The following is a 25,000-nucleotide window of genomic DNA, read 5'->3' as shown; positions in this document are numbered from 1 at the left end:
TTTAAGTCCTGGATCTGTTCCTCATATTCTTGCTCTTCTTGGTTGCCGTTGCTTTGCAGATTTCTTGTTCAGATTCTTCTGGACCCAGAGTTTCTTCTGGGTCTAGGTGTCATACAAATTAGTGCTTTGTTTCTTTGTCTGCTTCTTTGTTTTGTATAAGTTTTGTATAGGGAATTTTGTGGGAATGTCCTTTTAAAATTGTTAATCTTAAACTATGCATTATGTTGATTTGGTATGGATAATGAGCTGTTCCCAACAAAGTGCTGCAGTTTTTATTTAAAAACCTAAAATTAATAAATAAAACAAAACCGTGTTTAGTTATTGAGGTAAAGATCAGCTGTAGGTGTATTGATGTGATACTATTAGGCTAGATGATTTGATATCGCGTAATGATAATTAGCCTCAGAACTAGAGTGATTGATATATTTACCACACTGACTACAAACTAATTTAGTCTTAAAATTAACAGAAAGTTTCAGAAAGTTCATGTATCTCCTCATAGCATTTTTGTAGAGTCTGTAAGAAAAAAAAAACAGAACACATTTAAACACAACTTTGATGTAAAAAGATTGATTAATAAGGTTTTGGTGTCCCTGGGGGTTCTTCAGTTTGTCTTTTGATTAAAACATAAGGGTCTCTGTAGAACTCACTATGCAATAAGCATGGCTTTAACCGAGTTGTGGGATCCACACACCCTCGATCCTCACACATACCACACAGACTGGACCTACAGTGAGGAAAATAAGTATTTGAACACCCTGCTATTTTGCAAGTTCTCCCACTTAGAAATAATGGAGGGGTCTGAAATTGTCATCATAGGTGCATGTCCACTGTGAGAGACATAATCTAAAAAAAAAAATCCAGAAATCACAATGTATGATTTTTTAACTATGTATTTGTATGATACAGCTGCAAATAAGTATTTAAACAACTAAGAAAGTCAATGTTAATATTTGGTACAGTAGCCTTTGTTTGCAATTACAGAGGTCAAACGTTTCCTGTAGTTTTTCACCAGGTTTGCACACACTGCAGGAGGGATTTTGGCCCACTCCTCCACACAGATCTTCTCTAGATCAGTCAGGTTTCTGGCCTGTCGCTGAGAAACACGGAGTTTGAGCTCCCTCCAAAGATTCTCTATTGGGTTTAGGTCTGGAGACTGGCTTGGCCACGCCAGAACCTTGATATGCTTCTTACAGAGCCACTTCTTGGTTATCCTGGCTGTGTGCTTCGGGTCATTGTCATGTTAGAAGACCCAGCCTCGACCCATCTTCAATGCTCTAACTGAGGGAAGGAGGTTGTTCCCCAAAATCTCGCAATACATGGCCCCGATCATCCTCTCCTTAATACAGTGCAGTCGCCCTGTCCCATGTGCAGAAAAACACCCCAAAGCATGATGCTACCACCCCCATGCTTCACAGTGGGGATGGTGTTCTTGGGATGGTACTCATCGTTCTTCTTCCTCCAAACAAGTTTAGTGGAATTATGACCCAAAAGTTCTATTTTGGTCTGATCTGACAACATGACTTTCTCCCATAACTCCTCTGGATCATCCAAATGGTCATTGGCAAACTTAAGACATGCCTGGACATGTGCTGGTTTATGCAGGGGAACCTTCCGTGCCATGCATGATTTCAAACCATGACGTCTTAGTGTATTACCAACAGTAACCTTGGAAACGGTGGTCCCAGCTCTTTTCAGGTCATTGACCAGCTCCTCCCATGTAGTTCTGGGCTGATTTCTCACCTTTCTTAGAATCATTGAGACCCCACGAGGTGAGATCTTGCATGGAGCCCCAGTCCAAAGGAGATTGACAGTCATGTTTAGCTGCCTTTAAAATGGCAGCTAAACCTTTTTTCACCCTTTTTTCACCAAGCTGCTTGTCAATTTTCCCGTAGCCCTTTCCAGCCTTGTGGAGGTGTACAATTTTGTCTCTAGTGTCTTTGGACAGCTCTTTGGTCTTGGCCATGTTAGTAGTTGAATTCTTACTGATTGTATGGGGTGGACAGGTGTCTTTATGCAGGTAACGACCTCAAACAGGTGCATCTAATTTAGGATAATAAATGTAGTGGAGGTGGACATTTTAAAGGCAGACTAACAGGTCTTTGAGGGTCAGAATTCTAGCTGATAGACAGGTGTTCAAATACTTATTTGCAGCTGTATCATATAAATAAATAGTTTAAAAATCATATATTGTGATTTCTGGATTTTTTTTTTTAGATTATGTCTCTTACAGTGGACATGCACCTACTATGACAATTTCAGACCCCTCCATGATTGTTCTCCCCAAGTGGGAGAACTTGCAAAATAGCAGGGTGTTCAAATACTTATTTTCCTCACTGTATTTCTACTCCACAATAGCAACACAATCACACCAACAGACATGATTCATTATTCTGATGCTTCATCCTTTAGAAATATATTATTTTCATGTATTATTTTTTCTTTACTTGATCTCTTTCCTTTCCCCTGTGGCTGTCCCCATCTGTTTGAACGTAGAGTGTTTAAACATCACAGTACCTGCTGTGTACTCACACACACACACACACACACACACACACACACACACACACACACACACACACACACACACACACACACACACAAGTGTCAGTAAAAGGTCAGGTTCCCCAGATCCAACAATAAAAAAGAAAAGGCGAGACATATGCAAAGAAAAAAAAGCAGCTAAAAGTTATGGTGTTAATTACACGAGAAGCCCCACCCATCTGGCCACCTGACATCCAATCACAAATCAGATAATCTACCATGAACTGTTTTAACAAGTAGCGGTAACCATAGCAATATACCAGAGTGACAGGTGGATGATGAGTTAGATAGGCGGAGTAAGGCTTCATGCTCCAGACATCACAACTCAACACACTTACACATTAACGACTCCACGGAGATGACCCCTGCCCTCATAAAAAAATGAGAAAAGGGTTAATGTTTTACTTCTGGATGTAGTCACTCTCTCTCTTTCTCTCTCTCTCTCTCTTTCTCTCTCTCTCTCTTTCTCTCTCTCTCTCTCTCTCTCTCTCTCTCACACACACACACACACACTTTAATATAAACATATGTTATAATTGTATGTATAAGATAAAGCTTACCTATTGTGTATATTTAGTTTAACATTCCTCTTATTAGCGACTTAGGACCCACATAAAGCTTGCTGTGAGCACACTACATACCATAATGTACCACATGAAGCCATTGTATACCTCTCTCAGCAAGGTAAAAATTCTAACCCCTTTAGCTCTACTTCTGGGAAAAGTAGCAGCAGGAGCAGGACCATAGATTTTGGTGTGGCAGGATAACATTAATAAAAATATAGCCTCGAAGGAATTTAAGTCGAAAAGCTGTCACACATGACTTATGCTATAGGCTACTGTCTGGTGAGATTTTAAAGCAGTACGATAATTGGTCATACAGAGAACAGCATACAGTAAGCCAGCATACAGTCAGGCAGCCCATTTGCAGAGTTTTATGTGTACCTTTTCACTGAGCTCAATATAGTAGGTATGATTCCCATTGCCAGAGAGGTTCACACAGATGAGCTGATCCAACCATTCAAACTGGTTGCCAGGGTTTTTTTTTTATTTCCAACCCAACTAGATGTGAAAACCCAAACCACAGATTGGAATCTAGCCAAAAAACTGAGGCTTTTTAAAAAGCTAGAAGTGTTCAGACAGAATGTCTTACACTTTGTTTGTGGAAATGAATTAGATTTATATTACATTATTTGCTTTAAAACAAGACTTGGTATCTAGTATTGTAAACCAGCCAAATCTTTCCACTCCGAAGCATGGTGCACTGACATCATGGTGCTTGTTAAAAGTCCTATTTTTAAAATAAAAAGTTTATTAATAACCCTATGGTGCTAAATGGGGAGATCAATGTGCAGATCCATGTTTTCTCAACATCTAGAAAGGTAAGCAAATCAACAAAAATGTGATGTTTTAAAAATCATTAGTTATTCATTCAGAGGTACTCTAAATAACATTGCATAGTATTGATAAGAATATATAGAATTTATTTATTAAGATTGAAATGTGGCTAATAGCTAAAGATGGGCCTTGATGCCCCAATTTCCACAGTAGATGAATTACCACTGGGAGAACCCTTGAAATTTCTATGAGATACCCTGCAATAGAGGAGCATTTCAAACAAATGTCTAAAGAACCATTAGGGAATCGTTTGCTCTAAAAAGAATGCCTGAAAAGGGTTATTTAAAGTTTAGCCACTGGATGTATGTGGTATCAAATACGTCAATATATTAAACAATGTCACAATTTAGACATAGCTGTCCATGTGTGAGCGGGAGAACAAGAGACATGAAGAGATTGCAAGTGACTCTTGCAATCCCTATGAAATAATTTCCTGACTCAAATCCTTGTCTTTTGAAAAATCTTGTTATTAATGGGAAAAACTAATCCCACACTGTCTCACTCCATACAAAGGACTAGTGATCACTTCTCCCAGAAAACACTGCTACTAAAGAACACAAGCAGTAACACAGAGTACAGATCACACACCAAAGAACGCCTCTACACATCCAGGGGAAAAATATGGAAAGACCCAGATTTATTAGGATATGACAGGGTCAGTTTATTTATGTTTATGTTTATGTTAGTCAATAGAGAAGCAAAACCGATGCTAACTTTGTAGTGCAATACATTGAACTTGACCCAAATAATGCAATAAATACATAAATAAATAAATTCCATCAATGAATATATAATTATCAGCATCAAGACCAAAAGGATCTATAAAATAGATTATATTTCCATAAGTTTTATATATATATATATATATATATATATATATATATATATATATATATATATATATATATATATATATATATATATATATATATGTGTGTGTGTGTCTGTGTGTGTATATATATATATATATATATGAGGTGGTATCAAAAATTCTTGAGATTAATGGTGCTAACTGGTGCTATTCTGATCATGTGGTTTTCCACGTCTGTGATTTTATCATGGACAGCAAGTTCATCAAATGTGGATTTCAGCATGAAACACTTTAACTCTGGACTGGCACAGCATATATATACTAAAAAAACTAGTCTTGAAACCTTTTGATACCACCTTGTACTATGTAGAAGACCTGTATAAGACATTACAGTAAATTACATTTATGATATTTGGCAGATGACCTTATCCAGAGCGACTTACAACTGAGCAGGGCCTTGCCCTTTATTAGCTATAGACCATAGAACGTTTTTTTCTTGTGCTGTCAAGGGCCCAACAGTGGCAGCTTGGTGGTGGTGGTATTTAAACTTGTGACCTTCCAATCCAAAGTCCAATACCTTAACCACTGACCTACCACCTCCCACCGTGATAACAGGATCGTGTTGTGTAATACTATATGATCAACAGTTTGTGCATGCCAGACCATCACATCTTATGCATTCTGAGCATCTTGTTCCAGATTTAATCCCCTTACTGCTGTTTTAATAAACTCTGATCATCTGGAAAGTGTGGCTGTGGGGATTTGTGCTTATTCAGCCACCAGAACATTAGTGAGGACAGGCACTGATGTCTGGCAATGAGGCCTGGTGTCCTGTCTGCCTTTCAATTCGTCCTAAAAACATTCACGGAGGTTGAGGTCAGGCCTCTGTGCAGTCAGTGCAGGCCACTAGAGTTCTTACACTCTGACATCAGCAAACCATGTGTTCCTGCACCTCACTCTGTACAGAGGGCACTTGTGATGCTGGAACAGGTCTGGGCCCAGAGAGGTGACATTGTAATGATACAGGCTACAAAGACCTCCTATACAAGTGTGATTCACTTTAACCATAAATGGTGTGATTCATGAAAACACACTGGATCATTTTACATTTGTATTAAACCTTGCTAAAATGCTTATAAATTAAATTTAAATTCAACTATGTAGTGAAAAGTATCAAGAGAAAGTTGGAGAGAGAGAGAGAGAGAGAGAGAGAGAGAGAGAGAGAGAGAGAGAGAGAGAGAGAGAGAGAGAGAGAGAGAGAGAGAGAGAGAGAGGGAATCCAATGTAGACAATTCAATAAGTTATAGTATTTTTTTGTGGTGTCATTATTTTTGCTAGCATCTATGAATCTAACTAGCTAAGACTTGAGTGTACCTTGTTAATTCTGCCTTATACCTAGCACCCAAAACATGGTGTCTTTAATAATTGAGGTTTGAGGTTGAGTTTATAAATTTGTGGCATAGTGGCAAAGCAGGTACATGTAGTGTTGCTGCCTCACAACTCTTTTATTCCAGCAAGTACTAGCAGGAAATTGAGTATAAAATAATACATTGAACGAATTCATTACCTAGACTGGTAGGCTAGCTAGTAAACTTTCAATTTCAACATATGGAGTAGGGGCTATTTTGATAGATCATAAACTGGCATAGAAGTCACACACTGTTGACTGACATACAGTGAGAGGGTTTTTTTGTAGACAGTACCACATCAACACAGCAGTATAACTTAGAACAATTATAATAATATGAATGAAAAAAAAATGGTATATGAGGGATTTAAGAATTCAGGACATGGTGCTATTGTAGAATATTATACTGCGGTGGTTCGAGTAAACTCTGGATTTGAGAGAGTGAGTCAGGGAAAAGGGTGGAGGAAATATACTCATACAGTACTTAAATAAATACTGAAAAGAAACTGACAAATTTATGAAATGCATGGAACCAAGATTTTTTTTCAAGAAGAGAAAGTAAATAAACCAAAAATAGATGAACGAATTTCGCAAAAAAAGCCTTTTTTTTCACCCCATATGCGCCATTCCTTTGGCCCACGTTGTCGCTCATTCAATTCACTTCACTTTTGTTTCATTCATGACGCAGAAAAAGCACATGCACCTGTTCCAACTTTCTCTACACAGCCGGATAGTCACATTCAGTTGCACTCACACATATCAGGTTCTCAAATAAATCACCCACCAGCTTCCTCTTAATTAATGAAAGAAGAATGTTTAGTGAGGAAGTCAGACAGAGAAAGAAAGAGCTGTTTGCATTCATCATTGTTGTCACTCAGGAGGACAAATGAAGGGTTATAAAGAGTTCCCTGAATGGAGGAAAAACAGGGAGTGGGAGTCAACAAAAATGCTCAGAAACTTCAAAATGGTGCGAATTAAAAAATAATGATTAAAAATAAATAAGTCAAAGCTACTGTGGTTGCCATTGTATACTGTATGTGTATGCATACATAGTATAGTGAGATTGTCCCTTGTTTTAAATATCTATCTATCTATCTATCTATCTATCTATCTATCTATCTATCTATCTATCTATCTATCTATCTATCTATCTATCTATCTATCTATCTATCTATCTATCTATCTATCTATCTATCTATCTATACCAACAAAAGGTCACACATTTTACCAGCTGACTGATCTTCTTGCCATAGTAGAGGATATTATTAGGAGAGACAAAGAGAGCGAGAGAAACAGAGAGAAAAAAAGAGGTAAAGCCTGGATAATGCAATGTAAGCAGGTAAATTATTATTTTTTGCTAAGTCATGTTTGCTAACACTGAAAGTTCTTCCTAGCTAAGATTCCAATGCTAACACTAACGCTAGGCTGCCTTGAGTTTTGCTGCCAAAATATCTCTGGCTCATATAATACATTGTGTAAAATTAATTGCGTAGACTGGTAGACTAGCTAGTTCACATTAGCAAAAGCAGAATGCTGACGCTTAGCAGCAGCAAATCAGTTCCTCTGCCAAAATATCTCTGGCTCATTAAATACATTGTGTAAAATTCATTGCGTAGACTGGTAGACTAGCTAGTTCACATTAGCACAAGCATAATGCTGTTGCTTAGCAGCAGCAAATCAGTAGACACCAAAGGGACTATGGAAAGTGTAATTATCCCACACACTCCCACAAGCAGCTACTACAAGATATAGTTCTAATGACATACAGTATCTTACAAAAGTGAGTACACCCCTCACATTTCAGCAACCATTTTAGTATCTTCTTAAGAGATAACACTATACTATATATACTGTATACTTTTGTTGGCAGCTATTTTTACAATAATGGCTGTAAGTTGAGTTATTTTTAGAAGACAGTAAATCTGTACTGCTATCCAAGCTGCACACTGACTACTCTAAAATATATACAAGTTTCATTTCTATAGCATTGTCACTTGAGGAGATATTATAAAATGTATGCTGAAATGTGAGGGGTGTACTCACTTTTGAAAGATACTGTATATATTTTCTATATAATTTTTTTCTCTAAAATTTAAGCAGCTCTGTACTTTATAATACAGTGACACTGACTGAAGATAAATGAATGAACACAGTAGTTGCATAGTGCAGCACCAGGCATAGAATCTGCTGCATCCAGCGAACTCTGTGTTCCTAAGACTTTTTCCCCGATAAACACCTTTAGTACAAACAGACGCATGAGATGAGGATGACAGATGTAACCCGGTCAAAAAGAAACCTGAAAGAGAAGCCAAAAGAATGCTGTAGATCCTTCGGATGAGGTTTTACAATGCTGGAATTTATCTACTTGACTTTTTTGGTATTTGGGTATTTGATTTAATACCACAACATTACTATGTGTCATCAAAATAGATACATTTATAGTATGTTTAAATATTTACGCCATTTGGCGCATGCCCTTATCCAAAGCAGCTTATAATTATCTCATATTTAGTCATATTTAGTCACAAGTCTGAGCAATTGAGGGTTAAGGGCCAATCAGCAGCAGCTTGTTGGTACTGGGATTGAAACTCAGAAGCTTTTAATGAGAACGCCAATATCTTAACCAGTGAGCTACCACTTCATCAAATGATAAAATTTTTATATTTTACCATTAACAATGCAAATTTGTCCCATTTTATAAAAAGTTATGTGTAAACTAACTATTAATCCCAGCAAGTGCTGAAATCAAACCCTTTATGGTTTAACACACAGCCAGCACTGCTATGTAAAACAACAGCTCACAACAGTCCTTTGTGTCCTACTGAAAGATAGAGTGAGAGAGAAAAAGAGTGAAAGAGAAAGAAAAAGGGAGAGAGAGATACTTCAACTGCCCACAGTGTTACTCGCTCTGAAGTCACCCCTTCGCAGACAGAAAATTGGCTAATGCCATGACCTCATACCAACCTACACACACCATCACAGAGCTCTCTCTGGAAAGTGCAAGAGACACAAAATGTTATGCCCACAGTGCAGAAAATGTCACACCATGACTCTATCTGCCATTTCCATTCTTTTTCTTCTCTGTTTTCTACACTGAACAAAATAATAAACGCAACACTTTTGTTTTTGTCCCCATTTTTATTGAGCTGATCTCAAAGATCTAAGACGGCTTATGGTAGAAAAATGAACATTCAATTCACAGGCAACACGTCTGTCTGGTGGACATTCCTGAAGTCAGCATGCCAATTGCACGTTCCATCAAAACTTGCGACATCTGTGGCATTGTGCTGTGTTAAAACAAACTTCACATTATTGAGTGGCCTTTTATTGTGGCCAGCCTAAGGCACATCTGTGCAATAATCATGCTGTCTAATCAGCATCTTGATATGCCACACTTGTGAGGTGGATGGATTCTCTCGCCAAAAGAGAAATGCTCACTGACACAGATTTAGACAGATTTGTGAACAATATTTGAGAGAAATAAGCCTTTTGTGTACATCGAAAAAGTTCTAAATCTTTGAGTTCAGCTGATGAAAAATGGGAGCAAAAACAAAGTGTTGCTTTTATAATTTTGTACATTCAAGCTAAAACGGTTCTGTTTCAGGCAGTGACTGACAACTTCGTCATCAGTGTCCAACAACTGCCCATTATTAAATATAATTTCAACTGGAGTGTGACAATTTAATCACTTAAAAGGGGAATCTAATGATCCAAATGTACTTTAAATTAGATTGTACTTTAAATTACATTGGCATGGACAAATATGAATGCTTTATGCAAATGTGTATTTATTCTAGTGAAACAATACTCACCATAGAGCATGAAGACAAAATATTCTTGTAATTTATGGCGTTTTAAAATACATAAATCTGCAGTACACCAAATGGAATTTTTGCTTTGTAACAGTTAATGAGGTGATACCAGAGAAACTGTACCTCTTCTAACTTTCATACGGATTACCTAATCAGGCAATATTTGGTCAATGTGAAATGGTGTATCTAAAGACATTTAAGTCAAGGACATTTTACGTTTTCTATTCATATATTTATAATGTCTTTGAGGCAAATATTCTCTGAGATTCAGGTTGTTATATTAATGTGTCTGTGAAGAAAGATGACAGAGACAGCATAGAGCGCCCCCTGTCTGTCGTCTTTATTTCATAAAAGCACAACGTTTTGTTGTTATTATGTGTATACGAATAAAACTAGACCCTTTACAAATTCAAATGACGTATTGTTGTTATCTGTACGATCAAAAAAGTGTTTATTTCGGTGTTATGAGGAAAAGATTTCACAAAACGACTCCAGAGGATGTGTGCATCATGGTGGATTTTGGTGTTTAATTTAAGACTTGGCATGTCAGTAAAACAAATGTTTAGTGATTAATTTTTTTTTCCGGGTGGAGTTATATATATTTCAGTGGAATTTATAGATATTTTCTGAAAATTTCGGTGTATACATATTAAAAAGACACTGCCATCTAGTGGACATACGTCTTATTACATTAGTTTTATACCTCCTTCTAAAGATTTTTTTTTCTTTTATTATTATTATCTTTAATTATGCTTGATTACTCAGTCCTTTAAGCCAGGTAATTTTTCAGAACAAGGCTCAACATGGTACAAGTATGCAACTTGAGCCATCAGGTGTTTATGTAAATACACCATGTAAATTTGGGTTCTAAATCTGTGTGAAGTAAATCTTTGTGGTGCTTTTTTAATTGGTCATGCATTACAAAAATATCTTTAGCCAAACTCCTGGACAAAAAGGAGGGATGGACAAGTCTAAAATAGCAAAATATTAAGCTTTTAATGGTTAAACTATTAGGCACATTTTTATATATAAAACAGAACCAAATTTTTTTATGAATTATACACAATGTATGCACAGTTAATCTCATCGTTGTCGTCTTCTTCTGCTTCTATCGGCTTTTCCCATTAGGGGTCGCCACAGCTGATCATCTGTCTATACCTCCCCTGCCTCTTTCAAATTAACTACCTGCATGTCTTCCCTCACCACATCCATAAACCTATTCCTTGGTCTTCCTCTTTTCCTCCTTCCTGGTGGCTCCATCCTCAGCATTCTTCTACCGATATACCTCATGTCCATCCTCTGCACATGTCCAAACCATCTCAATCTCGCCTCTCTAACCTTGTCTCTAAAGCGTCCTACATGTGTGGTCCCTCTAATAAACTCATTTTTTTAATCCTTTAATGAATCCAGCTTCCTGTCTTTTACTCAATGCCACTGTCTCTAAACCACAGTCCTATAAACTATAGATAGAATATAACAATAACCTGGTATGCTTTGACTGTACATTAATATAAATGTATATATTTATAATACTATGCTTAAGACCTATAGCTTACTCTGTTTGAGTTTTTATTCTAGTGTTGACTTTTTATTAATTTTTGCATATTATGCTTTTTTTTTTTTTTTTTTTGTCAACAAAAAAAATACCAACAGTTTCTATACTAATATAATATCACATGCAAACTCAAAATAAATTATGCAATAAATGTGGTGCAGTCTAACAGTTCTACCTTTTGAGTACTACATTTTCATACATTGAGCCTGAGGATTCTTTCAGTTCTGCACCGGCTGAAGATTTTGCAACCTAAAAGAGAAAAAAACATAACACTGGTAATAGAATGTAATAAACTATTGATTACTGCTCTCAACAATCAGTGTAAGACATTCTCTCTCTCTCTCTCTCTCTCTCTCTCTCTCTCTCTCTCTCTCTCTCTCTCTCTCTCTCTCTCTCTCTCTCTCTCTAGATATGAGTGCTGGGGTTAAGCATCAACATCAAATAATTTCCACATTACACATATACTCACAATAACATATATACATTATGCAGTTATGCACAGATTAAGCATAACATCATGGCATTATAACATTATGAGAGGTGAAGTGAATAACACTGATTATCTCTTCATCACGGCAGCTGTTAGTATGTGCATATATTAGGCATCAAGTAAACATTTTGTTCTCAATGTTGATGTGTTAAAAGTAGGATAAAATGGGCAAGCATAAAGATTTGAGCGAGTTTGACAAGGGCCATTTTGTGATAGCTAGATGACTGGGTCAGAGGCTCATTGATGCATGTGAGAAGGCCAACAGATGAGCTACTGTAGCTCAAACTGCTGAAGAATTTAATGCTGTTAATGCTCAGTGGGTCAGAACTGTTCTGTCAGCAAAAGGATGACCAACACAATAATAGGCAGGTGGTCATCATGCTATGCCTGATTGGTAGCTTAATGTTATGCCTCATCTGTGTGTATCACAATAATAGCACATGTGTGCTATTATTGTGATATTGTATTCTTGATATTGCTATTATACCTTTAACAGTACATTATTATTGCTCACAAAGAGATTACAGTATATTGCTAATAAATAAGGTTATTACCTGACCGGATGCGTGTGCCGGATGCATTTGCTGGTGTCTCATCATCCTTAACAAACAAAATCAGATCAAACCTTAGTAGTGTAAATGTTACAGGGTTTCTCTTTGTGTTATTTCAGTTTTTTATTTTTAAAGGCTAGCTGTCATGTAAGGCAGGGAGTAACAGATGTAATTGCAGCTTGTCCGTTTCAGTTTTGAAGGCAGACAAATGTAAAACAAGAGCAACAAAACATTAAAAGCTTGTTTACATCGATGAACAAGTGATTGTCCACTTGAGCTACTGCCTTCACATCTCTCAGGCTGAGATCTCAAATTTTTTTTTATGAAAAATGTAGTTCTGAGCACCACAGACACACTGTCTGCAATGAATTTGTTTTAATTTCTATTATTTGCTATAAGACATGATTTTGGAGATTTGGAGATTTGCCCAGTCAACTGGCCTGAGAATTAGATTTGTAATGGGATGTTCAAAAAGCACATTCCAAACTTGTGGACATTGGCACATCCTCATCATTTTGACATTTCAACATACACAAAATTTGTAGACCAAAGAAAAAGGTATTTTGTGTAAAAGGGGTTTAAATAGAGGATGTAGGTCTACAGTAGACTTCCTCTTTACTCATGGGAATTGTACACTTCTTGTGTAATTTCATGTGTATGCACCGTATAAGTAACAAGATGCATGTGTGTATATGTGTGTTTAAGAGGAAAATTGATGTATTTTATAAATAACTTTTATAAAAAAAAAAAAAAACAATAATGAAGAATAAAAATGCTTCTTGTCAGTCAAGACTTTTGATAGACAATAAAATAGATAGATAGATCTTAAATTAGTCATTTTAAGGACTAAGCCCAATATTAAACTATTGCCTATAATTTACTCACCAAATAGATTTTAATTATAAACAAATAAATAATATATTGCTATAGGAAAGTATTCAACAAGGAGACGGTGTGAGGTGGCTTGACAGGCATGTCTGAGCTATGAGATACAGTGTTTATTCACATTCACATAAGAAAATATATCCAAGCCCACCACAATAGGTTATGCAGTTTTTGGGCATCATTTAAAAAAAAAAAAATCTATGTTTTTATTGTAAAAATCAAGATACAGCAAGTGAAGCATGGTGGTGGTAGCACCATGCTCTTCAGCTGGGACTGGGGCGGTAGTCAAGTTAAAGAGAATCATGAATAAATCCAAATACTTTAAAATCTCCAAATAATTTAAACCAGCAGAAAAACTCTTTTAACAGCTGAAGATGAAGAAAGACTTTCAGCATAGTAACGATATAAAGCACACATTTAAGATGTGGTTGTAGGGGGTGTGGTTGAGTGCTGTTTTATGAATGAATCACGAGTAATTTGTTGGCAATGTACAATAAAAAAGAGAAGGAAAGAGGGTTTTTTTTTTTTAGCTTTTAGGGTTTTTTTTACTGCTTACCATGTCCTCATTTCTATACATACCAAAAAACATTACGCAAGTTAACAAAGAAATTGCTACAAAAAATTTTTTTTTTTTCAAAGTCAGATCCCAGATCTAAATCCCTTTATTTGGTATTTGGGGGATTTGTTGAGGACTGTTTTATGTGGGGGCAGTGTATAGGAGATTTCCTCACCAGAAATTATTTTGGAAGGAAACATGAAATAAGTTTAATAAAGTTTATTAGACTCCTATAAGTGCTATATTAAAAAAATAAAAAAATAAAAAAATAAACAAAGATTTAACAAAGTAGTAGTAAATACAGGCTATACACACTTGTGCTATAATCACTCAAAAAAAAAAAAAAGTTTTGCCATGATTTTTCTAGGATTTATTTATTTATTTGTGTATTTCTAACTTGTACTTTTAACATGTATCCAAAGTTGCATGTTTCAGTGTATTGTGTGTGAGTGGCTGAGAACATCCTACCTTGAATAATCAAATAGTGTGCAGTAATCAGAGGACCGGTTTGCAGGGCTTAGAGAAGTGTAGGTGTCTGTTAGTAAAACCTCTACAACCTGAAAATTCTAATATAGCAAAGACAAAAGTGTAGAGACAAATTTAGACCAGAACCTCCTGCCCTCCAAACCTTTTTGACACTTTATATACTGTAGCAAATGCATTTGGAACAATCTCAGAAACAAGTCTCCATGTACAGTATGGAATTGTTTGCTTCTCAAAGACGCAAAATGACTGATGAAGCAATGTCGGAAACTGGCACAAATCAAGCCATTGACTTGACATTACTTACTCACAGTATCAAAACAAATACTTACACTAAGAACATCATAAGTGGGAGACATGGTCTTTGGGTCCAGACTGGTGTATATGTCAACTACAGGGTTTGTAATACACTAAGAGGGAAAATTTTTAAGAACAGAAAGAAGATTTTTTTTAAGAACAGAAAAGTTGAACAATAGCGAGCTTAAAGAAAGTTCATACCTGAGTATCTGTATCATTCTTGGTTCGTTTTGCCCTTCTGAACACACAAAGAAAATCATTGATCATAAATATATATATCAGTATATATATATATATATATATATATATATATATATATATATATATATATATATATATATATATATATATATATATATATATATATATATGTGTGTGTGTGTGTGTGTCTTTTTGTTGTCTTTTATGTTGTAGTTGCTTCAAATTGGACAGGACTATATTTACTACATTTCCTGCTTACTCAGCCGCTTTGTGCCCGAATGTGAGCAATGCTATGTGGTTTCCTGTTTTATATACTTCTATATGTATGTGTCTGTTCTTGTCAATTCAGTTCTATGTTTCTATAAAAAAATCTGATTAAATTTTACAACTAGACAAATTCGTCTGATCTTTTTGAGCTACCGGAGCAACCTGGTGACACAAAATAATTAATAAGTCACTCTCTGTCTTATTAAATTAAGTAAATGAGCATGGCTTAAAGATTATTTGAATCTATTGTATTAAATCATATCTGTTATATCTAGACTGAAGTATCATGCTCTTTCTGCAACATCAACATCATACTGCTCAAAATATGTACAAAATACCCCAAACACACCACACATCATACATGAGTCATCTGTACCAAAAAAACATAATGCTTTTTTAGCACTAACACTTACATACATTTCATACACTATATGGACAAAAGTCTGTGGTTAACTGACCATACGATTTGTATTTACTTTTCGAACCTCCCATTTAACATCTAGTCTCCATTTGCTGTTTTGATACCCTTCACTCTTTCAAGTAGAGGTTTCACTAGATTTTAGAGGGTCCTTGTGGAGATTTGTGCTCATATTTTACCACAGGGGCCTGATGTAGGGTGAAGAGGGTTGGCATGCAGACAGCATTCCAATTTATCCCAAAGTTGTTCGAAAGTGTTTAGATCAGAGCACTATAGCAGAGATCTTTCACTCCAAATGATGTAAACAATATGTTTATATAGCTTTGGGCACTTGGGCATTGTCATGCCAGAACAGGTTCGGGTCTCCTAGTTCAAGTGAAGGGAAATTTCATGCTACTGCATCCAAAATTGTGTGCCTCTATCTTTTTGTTAACAGTTTGGGGAAAAACACATATGGCTGGAAAAGTCAGTTGTCCCAATACTGTTGTTTATATAGTGTATGTAGCAGGATTTCCGTGAGGTCTTAAAAAGTCGAAAGTATACATTTCAAAATCAAAAGGCCATAAAAAGTATTTAGTTCGCTGTTCTAGGCCTTAAATAATTTTAAACAGGTGTTAAAAGTTCTGAATGTTTTTTTGTTTGTTTCCATGGGTGTTGTAGTTCTTTCTTTCGCTAATCCAAGTATACTTAATTCGCTGTATTACAACAAAAAATGAGACCAACATGCAACAGCAAATCAGCTTTCTGTTATTTGTGCATATCTCTTGTGGATTGTACCACAGCAGTATAACAGATTTAATTTTAGCTATAGAGAAATGCAAGATTAGCTACTGGTCTTCCAAATTATTTAATTTAAGGCTTGGTTAAGGCCAATTGCTAATAATGTATTTGTGTATGTGTTTGTGTTTTTGATGTCTTGATATAGGTTTTAAATTTCACTCTTAATGGTTTAAAAAGGTTTTCAATTTGACATGGTATAAACTGCAGACCTTAGGTATATGGTCCGTATATGATTCTTTGTTGTGGATTATGACTGGGCATCAACATTTACATCAAATATTCTAAAACAAGGGCTAGCATGCTAAAGGTTTTAATTATGATTTCAGAATGACAAACAAAAATAGGCAATAGAGTGTGTGTATATTTTATTTTTGCTTGTCATTCTGAAAGCATAATAAAAAACTTTAGCATGTTAGCTTTTGTTTTGGAATATCTGATGTAAAAGTCGATGCCCAGTCATAGTCCCCAACAAAAAATCATACACAAGGTCTGCAGATTATACCATGTTCAATTGAAAACTTTTAAAGACCATTAAGTGTGAAATTTAAGACCTATATCAATATGTGTGTTTTTCCAGATTTAGTTGGTGTTATAATAACCTCCACTCATCTGAAAGGGCTCAAATTTTGAAACGTGGCTTTGAGGAATTCAATTGTAAAAGCATTAGTACGATGATTGATGTCTGGTGAGGAGACCTGGAACGTGGTCTGTGTTCCAGCTCATCCCAAAGCTGATCATTAGGGTTAAGGTCAAAGCTCTGTATAGACCACCTGAGATCTTTCATGTTAAATTTACCAGAATATTTGTTTATAGTCCTTACTATGTCCAGTATAATTCTTAATTCTACAGTACAAAGTCATTATAGACAATGATTTGCATATTTGTATAAGTCATGTGCTCATCAGGTGTTCGTAAACATTTGACTGTATATATTTTCTCCCAGCACTCACCTGATAAGCTGAATCACAAAAATCAAAATTGATATCGAAAGGAATCCCACTGCTGCATATATAGCATGCTGAATCCACCACCAATCACGTTCTGAATCTGCTGTGATGCTCTTGGCTTCAATGACTTTTCAGAGAAGCAAACACATAATGTTAAATTTAGTTACCCTAGTAATACTCTCACACTCTGCTAAAGCCATATTCATCTTAGTTCACATTTTACTTTTCTCTCTGGTATCTAGGTATGATCTCTCCAGTCTGTTTTTTGGGAGAAAGCTCCCCATTGTTTCCAGTCCAGTGTTTGCTTCACTTAATGTATCGCTGTGTCTCCCAATGACAGAACTTCCAAGTGTTTTAACACAACCAATAATGGCTCAATTTCTCTTATTTATGAATATTTATATATTTCAGTAAATCTTTTCACATATAGTGGATTTGCAAAAAACTGACTCTCTCTCTTTCTCTCTTTATATAAATTCTATATACTACACACTCTTTGTGTATGATGTTTCTAATATTTGTATGTCCGCTTTTGAGTGATGCCTAATTTATGATGAATTTATGAAGTGAGCCTTTTTTCATTTGGACATAGTTTGCATTGTCAGATCTTTGTAATAGGTAGGGGTAAAGCTGAATCCAATAAAGGATCTTTCAAGAGGGAGGCTTTGCGGGGATTTTGGCAACATAATGAGTGTAAGGTTTAGAAAGACATCCGACTAATCAGTTTCATGAACTATAAGTGAAACTGTAGAGACTAGAGCAGGATGATTCTGACTTCATCTTATGAGGAATCTCCTGATGAACATGGTCTTTCCATGGATAGCCCACCTCTATCAAAAGCTTGTTCATCGTTTTGACTGATCAGGAAAAAAGTGATGAAAATCATATGCTATGGCCTCAACCTGACTGAATACTTATGGAAGATACTGGGAAATTGGAACACAATGCTCATCATCACCATTATCAAAACATTGAGATGTTTTGTTTAACACAAATGACTTAATGATTTAAAAGTCCACGGAAATGGTTAAAGAGTCATATTACCTCTTGCAGCACATGTGTATTCATCTCTATCGTTGTAGCTAGGTTCATCCAGATAAAGATTGTTGCATTTGGTGGGTTTGTTCATTAGGTATTTGCCATTCTGGTACCAGCTGAACATATGGTGAGGAAGAGTACAGCTGGTAATACAGCTCAGAATTATTGTCTGTCCATCAGACACTTTGGTAGAAATCACCCTGACCTGAACATCTACAATAGAAATAAATGATCAGAAATACCGTATGGACATTTTTGTTTTACATTTAAACAGAAATGTATTCACCTGTAACAATCAGCTGGACCCAGAGTGAGCTACTGAAGGCTCTGGGTGGGGTACTGGTGGTGAAGTGAAAGCTGTAATCTCCCGAGTCGCTCTCTTTAAGGTCGGTCAGCCTTAAAGTGCAGTTATTCACTTTATCTCCGATAAACTCCACACGGCCTGCAAACTCTTCTAAACGTCTCACGGCTTTCTGATTGAACGTCCAGTAGCTTTCATTGACTTTTTGTCCACTGGGATATAAATAAGTGCAGTGGAAGTTCACAGATGAACCTTTTAAAGCACACACTCTTCTTTGAGCATAAGTCACAGTCCAGCAATCCCTTTCCGAAACACCTGCAAGAGTCAGGCGTTTTAGGAGAATAGTTTGAGACGTCGAAAAGAAAGTTGTGAATTCAAATCCTAAAACTGCCAAGCTGTTCCTGCTCAGCTGTTATATTTCGGTGTTGAACTGGACAAGGGGGCAGAAAGTGCACTCTAGCGCATTTTATATGCAGTAAAGAATTACAGATGAAAAACAGACCTTATACTCACAGTATGCAGGGGAATATATATTATTCACTTTGGTTTTGACTGAACAGGAGTAGCTGCCTCCTTCGCCAGCACCAGCTAGATTAAGAGGCTCAGAATTTTGGAGAGCATTCACACGTATGCCGTTCTTCCACCAGGTAATCCAGTTTGTAGTCAGTCTGCAATGGGTGCTGCAGGTGAGCGTTAATGGCTGCTCCATGATGCCGGGGTGTACCTTCACCTGCAAGTCTGAACACATTTACAGCATTTGTACAACATTCTGCTTTGATTGGGTAAGGAGTGTAAAATGCTATACACAAAACTGTACTGTTATACACAATCCGCTACTGCATTACGCACTATTGTACTGCAATACACATTGATGTACTGCTATACACAACACTGTAGTATTTTATACAATATTGTACTGCTACACAATCCTGTACTACTATACACAGTGATGTACTGCTATACACAATCCTGTACTGCTATACACAATACTTTTCTGCAATACACAATACTATCCTACTGTACACAATACTATTTTACTATACACACTATTGTTCTGTTATATAAAATGCTGTACTGCTATACACAATCCTGTACTGCTATACAATTTTTTTTTTACTATACACAGTGATGTACTGTTATTCACTATTGTGTATAAAAGTACTTCACTTTGTATAGTAAAAACATTTACACACTACAATACACACAAATGTACTGCAATACTATTGTGTAATGCTATACACGATAGTGTACTGCAATACACACTATTGTACTGCTGTACACATTAAATATACGTGATCAGAAGAGAAACAGCACAAAAGTATAGTTTCACTTCATTATAAATGAATCCTGTACACAATCTATGATACGTCAGTATTTTATTGAAATAATTTATAACCTGTTACTGTCAGATTCACGGCTGATGAGCTGAGATATTTCTCTCCGTTTGCTGCGACGAGCATAAAGCGATATTCTCCAGAGTCTCGTAGTCTCACGTCTCTTATTGTCAGAGTGCTGGAGTTTAGGGTCTCAGTGTGACTGACACGGCCAGCAAAGTCAAAGTCCAAAGCCAGATCCTCTGGATAATTCTCTTTCTTCCATTTATTTTTCTGTTTAGGACTGAACCAGATCACAGTTTGGATGCTGCTGTGTGTGTAAGAGCAATTGATGAACACATGCATGGTTTTTAATGTACAGATGCTTTCATCAACACATCTTACAGGCCAGGTTTTCTGAGGAGAAAAAACTGCATAATTACACACACACACACACACACACACACACACACACACACACACACACACACACACACACACACACACACACACACACACACAGAGTGAAAGAGAGAGAGAGAGTAAGAGAGAGGAAATACAGTATACACTAATTGTACTGCCTGTAGACTGTATGTTCTACAGTCTACAGGCAGTAGACTGTAGAACATACAGTCTACAGGCAGTACAATTAGTGTATACTGTAGACTGTATGTTCTACAACTCATTTAAGGTTCAAAGTTATTTTTTGTCTAGATTTACTATTATATTATTATGATGATGTTTTAGTGCCACAAAAAAATTATATTCTAAGAAAAGAAATATGAGCATAAAGTCGAAATTACGAAGTGTTAGCACTACGAGAATAAATTCATAGCAATAGCTGAAGTACAGGCACGCCATTGTTGCACCAGATTCTGTGAGCAATTTATTGTGTGACCTTAGAGGGTGGGTTTGCTCAAATGCAGCTTAAAAATGGACCCAGACAAGTCAAGAGAAAGATACTCCGGCAGGCCAGAACTTTATTCTCGTAATTTCAAATGTATTCTCATTGTGCATCCAAAGACATCCAATACAATTATGTGCCTTCAAGTTTGAAGAAAAAAAAAACATTTTGAAGAAGAACCACATGGATGAAAAAAGTCAGGTGTCCCAATATTTTGTCCATATAGTGCTACCAATTAATTTATTGATTTTCTTGCATTGATAAATAAATAGATTTTTAAACTACGGTCTAGTTTGTGTATTTACCGCTGAGATAAATGATCTATCTATCCACAGATCCAAAACAAATATATAAAACAAATATAAAGAACTAGAGGAAGAAAGAGACGGTACCTTGAGCATGTATCAGAAAGATCAAGTGAAGAAAACCAGCAAACTCCAACAACATTGTAATGTTTCTGAGAGTAAGTACACAAGAGATTTCACCAAATTGTTGCTTTAGTGTGTGTATAATGTCCAGGAAATTGTAAGGAAAAGAAATTGTAAGCCTTAAAGAAGGTTGTAGTTACTTACAGCATTATCTCGTGGACAGAGCAGAAGTGGACTAGGCAGAGTGTATGTGTAATATGAACAGTGTTTGTTTCCTTCCTCTATTTTTTCAGACGTCGTGACAACTGTAATATAGGAGGAAAATTAGGAAAAATGTACAAGTAGTTTGTATTAAAAAAACTGACAGCAAAAACACAGTAAAAAAAACATGTTTGCATTTATATAATCTTTAATATTTTCATGTCATTTCAAGTCAAGTCAAGTCAAGAGGCTTTTATTGTCATTTATACTATACACAGTGGTACACAGTACACAGTAAAAACGAGACAACGTTTCTCCAGAACCCTGGTGCTACACTAAAGAACAACAAACAAAACAACATAGAGCTACAACACAAGTTACATAAAGTGCATCGAGTGCAACCTAGTGCATTAATAAATAAATGAATGGTGGTGGAATGGGTTGAGATGAGTGATTTTACAGTTCGTTACACACATTTGAGTGCGTGTGTGTGTGTGTGTGTGTGTGTGTGAGAGTTCCGTTTTTCAATTTATCAAGATTGAAGATTCAAGAAACATAAGAATGATTATAGATGTAATAAAGCTATAATAATCCAAATGCAAGAAACAGACGTGTGCATATATAAAGTGTAAAATATGCAATGTAAAGGTAAGGGGTTTATGTGTATGTGCAAAATATGCAGTAGTCTGATGTACTGTAGATCAGGTCCATGCTGTGCAATCTGCATATTTTGCACTTTATTAAATCTTCATATATTTTTATTAATTCTGGGGGTAATAATATTAATAATAATACGAGTAAGATTCAAAAATAAGAATAACCAGCAATACATCTGCTTAAAGATGTATTACTGCTCAAAAAAACTACTTATCAATTCTTTTTTAGGTCTGACTTTATAAAACTGATCTGCAAAAGTATTCTGGTTTTTAATCTGGATAATTTTTCTTTTTTTCTATCATAATGATGACAACAATATTGAAATAATATACTTTTCTATTATTTACAAATGTATTGCCAATTTATTACAATTATCTTATTCATACAGTACAACTGTAAAGTTGAGTATTGAAGGGTCAAATATGGCAGTATCTTGGCAGTGCTTAGATTTGAACTCCATCTTTTGATCAGACGTTTACAATCTTAACCACTGAGTTACCACTTCCTTCTATTATGTTTATGCAATTTCTTTGGTAGGCTTTGTCTGTATTTATATAAAATCGGAATTTTTTTTTTCAAATCTGATACACCATTTTCATTTCTACACTGGTTTTATAATATTTTCCCATATAGCCTTAAGCTTTAATTCTTTCTTTTTTTTTACACCAGTTTACACAAAATATCCCATAGTGACAAAGTAAAAACAGATATCAAATTTCTGTGAAATGTGTCAAATCTAAAACATATTCAAAGCCTTTGCAATGAGACTTGAAATGTAGCTTTGAAATGTAGAACATCTTCATGTTGTTTCTACACTCTAATTAATGTCCACCTGTGGCAAATCCAGTTGATTGGACATGATTTGGAAAGGCACACACATGTCTATATAAGGTCTCACAGCTAAAACTACAACTAAAAGCAAATATCAGCACAATAAGGTCAAACAAACTGCCTGTAGAGCTAATATGACTATGTTTAGGCACAGATCTGAAAAGAATTCTAAGAGCATAGAGCTCTTAGGCTTTAAGGATGTTCTTCAGGTTATGCAGTATAGTAAAAAAAAAACAAAGTAACAAAGTAAATGTAATTTGTTACTGTAGTTAAGTAGGTTTTAAATATAACTGAAGTTGATTAAGTATTTTTATGTGGGGAAGTGTTTACTTTATCACCACTTTTCAAAGTCAAATATCGTACTTTTTACTCAACTACATTTTGCGAAATCAGTTGTTCCATTTTAAACCCTAACACCACCAATCAGGGTCGAGGGCACGCTCTGTTTTAACTTGTTTTGATTTCCAGTTTGGTGGTATCTACCCATCACTAACATACAGTTCAGCGTCAGTCCAACAGCAAGCAGAACGTTTTGTGAAAGATAAATGATTAAAGAAACTCCTGAATCGAACTTGCCACAACGCTCATGGACTTACTTGTGCAATTTTTTTATTTATTTTTTTTAAGTAGTTGAAAAAAGCTTTTGGGCTCATGATAATTTTAATAGCTTTCAATCGGTGTTTGAATCATTAATATTAATGGATAAAAAAATATTAATAGATTGGTGTGTTAAAAGTAACATTAAAGTCTTTTTACATAAACTGAGTTGATAAAGGCAACAGTCTTACAGTATGACAGAAATGATCAATAGGAACATTATAGCCATAATAAATCCTTCATTCATTCATTCATTCATTCATTCATTCATTCATTCATTGTCTCCCGCTTATCCGTAATCCGGGTCGCGGGGGCAGCAGTCTAAGCAGGCCCCCGCCTTCGACCGCTGCCCAATCCTCACAGCACCGTCCCTTACGGTCCCTCCTGCAGGTGGTGAGCCCACGGGAAGGCGGCCCCACGTCACTCCGACGTCACGGACCTTGATATTTCCCTCGTAAGGGACCCCCGGAGCATAGAGGGTTAAGGGCCTCGCTCAAAGGCCCAATAGTGGCAGCCTGGCGATACCGTTGCTTGACCCCAGACCATAATAAATCATTGTACAGCGCTTTGGATACTTAAATACATTTGAAGGCAAATACTTTTGTACTTTCACTCAAAAGAAAGCATAAAGGAAGCATTTTGACTTTTACTGAAGTCATATTTTACCTACTGTATCTCTCGTTTTACTCAAATACATGGTTTGTGTACTTTGTCCACCACTGCCAAAGGTATGATCAAATCAAGTCAAATAGGATTTTGTTGTCATTACAACCATATAGAATACAGTACACAGTGAAATGGAACAACCATTATAATACCATCATTACGACCTCATGGCTTTAGGAACCATCGATATTATACCGTAACTCCTTAAAACAGAGCAATGCATCATAGACAAGTATCTGATGAAGTAAAAATGAATGGCATTACTAAAGCAAGAAATAAACACAATAAACACAATTCAACCAGTCTCCTTTCAGCTGTAGCCACATAGCCACGGCTGCACCACATGCATACATCATCTCTTGCAAAAACATCAATATTATCCTCATGAAATTACCCCCGGTTTTCCCTGCATTTTTGTGCATTGTTTCCGAGCATTACAGTTTTCATTACAGACTTGAAATGAAGGCAAGTTGTGTGTTTTTGTGCAAATTCTACAGGAAAGAAAAATCAAAAATATATATAGTTCATGAAAAGGTTGTTTTGCCTGACCTTTCCTCACAACATCCAGCTTTTCTTGTGTGTATCTGCTACCGAAGAGCTCCTTTTTTGCCAGCCATTGTGGAATGAAAAAAAACAGCTATTAAGTCCACACAAATATATTTGAGCGTGTGCAGTTTGCTACAGATGTGGTTCGGGAGCCCTGACTAGCACACTCTCTGACC

At 36.0% G+C, this 25,000-nt stretch overlaps 1 protein-coding gene across 2 annotated transcripts in view; it reads right to left on the bottom strand.

The window, feature by feature from the left end:
• Positions 1-10,942: 10,942 nt before the first annotated feature.
• Positions 10,943-25,000, bottom strand: part of LOC310733889 (sialoadhesin-like) — a 15,046-nt gene continuing 988 nt past the window's right edge. Inside the window, exons 1-13 of one of the 2 annotated variants that reach the window (XM_083555386.1) lie at positions 24,838-25,000; positions 21,531-21,631; positions 21,351-21,415; positions 20,138-20,485; positions 19,255-19,479; positions 18,727-19,056; positions 18,447-18,653; positions 17,406-17,529; positions 14,991-15,027; positions 14,825-14,902; positions 14,478-14,575; positions 12,572-12,617; positions 10,943-11,776 (exon numbers count right to left, since the gene is read on the bottom strand). The exon at positions 24,838-25,000 is cut by the window's right edge and continues 988 nt beyond it. In XM_083555386.1, the coding sequence (XP_083411512.1) occupies positions 11,699-11,776; positions 12,572-12,617; positions 14,478-14,575; positions 14,825-14,902; positions 14,991-15,027; positions 17,406-17,529; positions 18,447-18,653; positions 18,727-19,056; positions 19,255-19,479; positions 20,138-20,485; positions 21,351-21,415; positions 21,531-21,535 (1,641 nt within the window). In that variant the 5' untranslated portion in view covers positions 21,536-21,631; positions 24,838-25,000 and the 3' untranslated portion in view covers positions 10,943-11,698. Of the gene's footprint in view, positions 11,777-12,571; positions 12,618-14,477; positions 14,576-14,824; positions 14,903-14,990; positions 15,028-17,405; positions 17,530-18,446; positions 18,654-18,726; positions 19,057-19,254; positions 19,480-20,137; positions 20,486-21,350; positions 21,416-21,530; positions 21,632-24,837 lie in introns of those variants that run through there. The other variant, XM_083555387.1, reaches the window with a different exon arrangement.

Source organism: Silurus aristotelis, assembly GCF_946808225.1.
Source record: "Silurus aristotelis genome assembly, chromosome: 11".
Taxonomy (NCBI): Eukaryota; Metazoa; Chordata; class Actinopteri; order Siluriformes; family Siluridae; genus Silurus; species Silurus aristotelis.
This window is presented reverse-complemented; position numbering and strand designations above follow the sequence as displayed.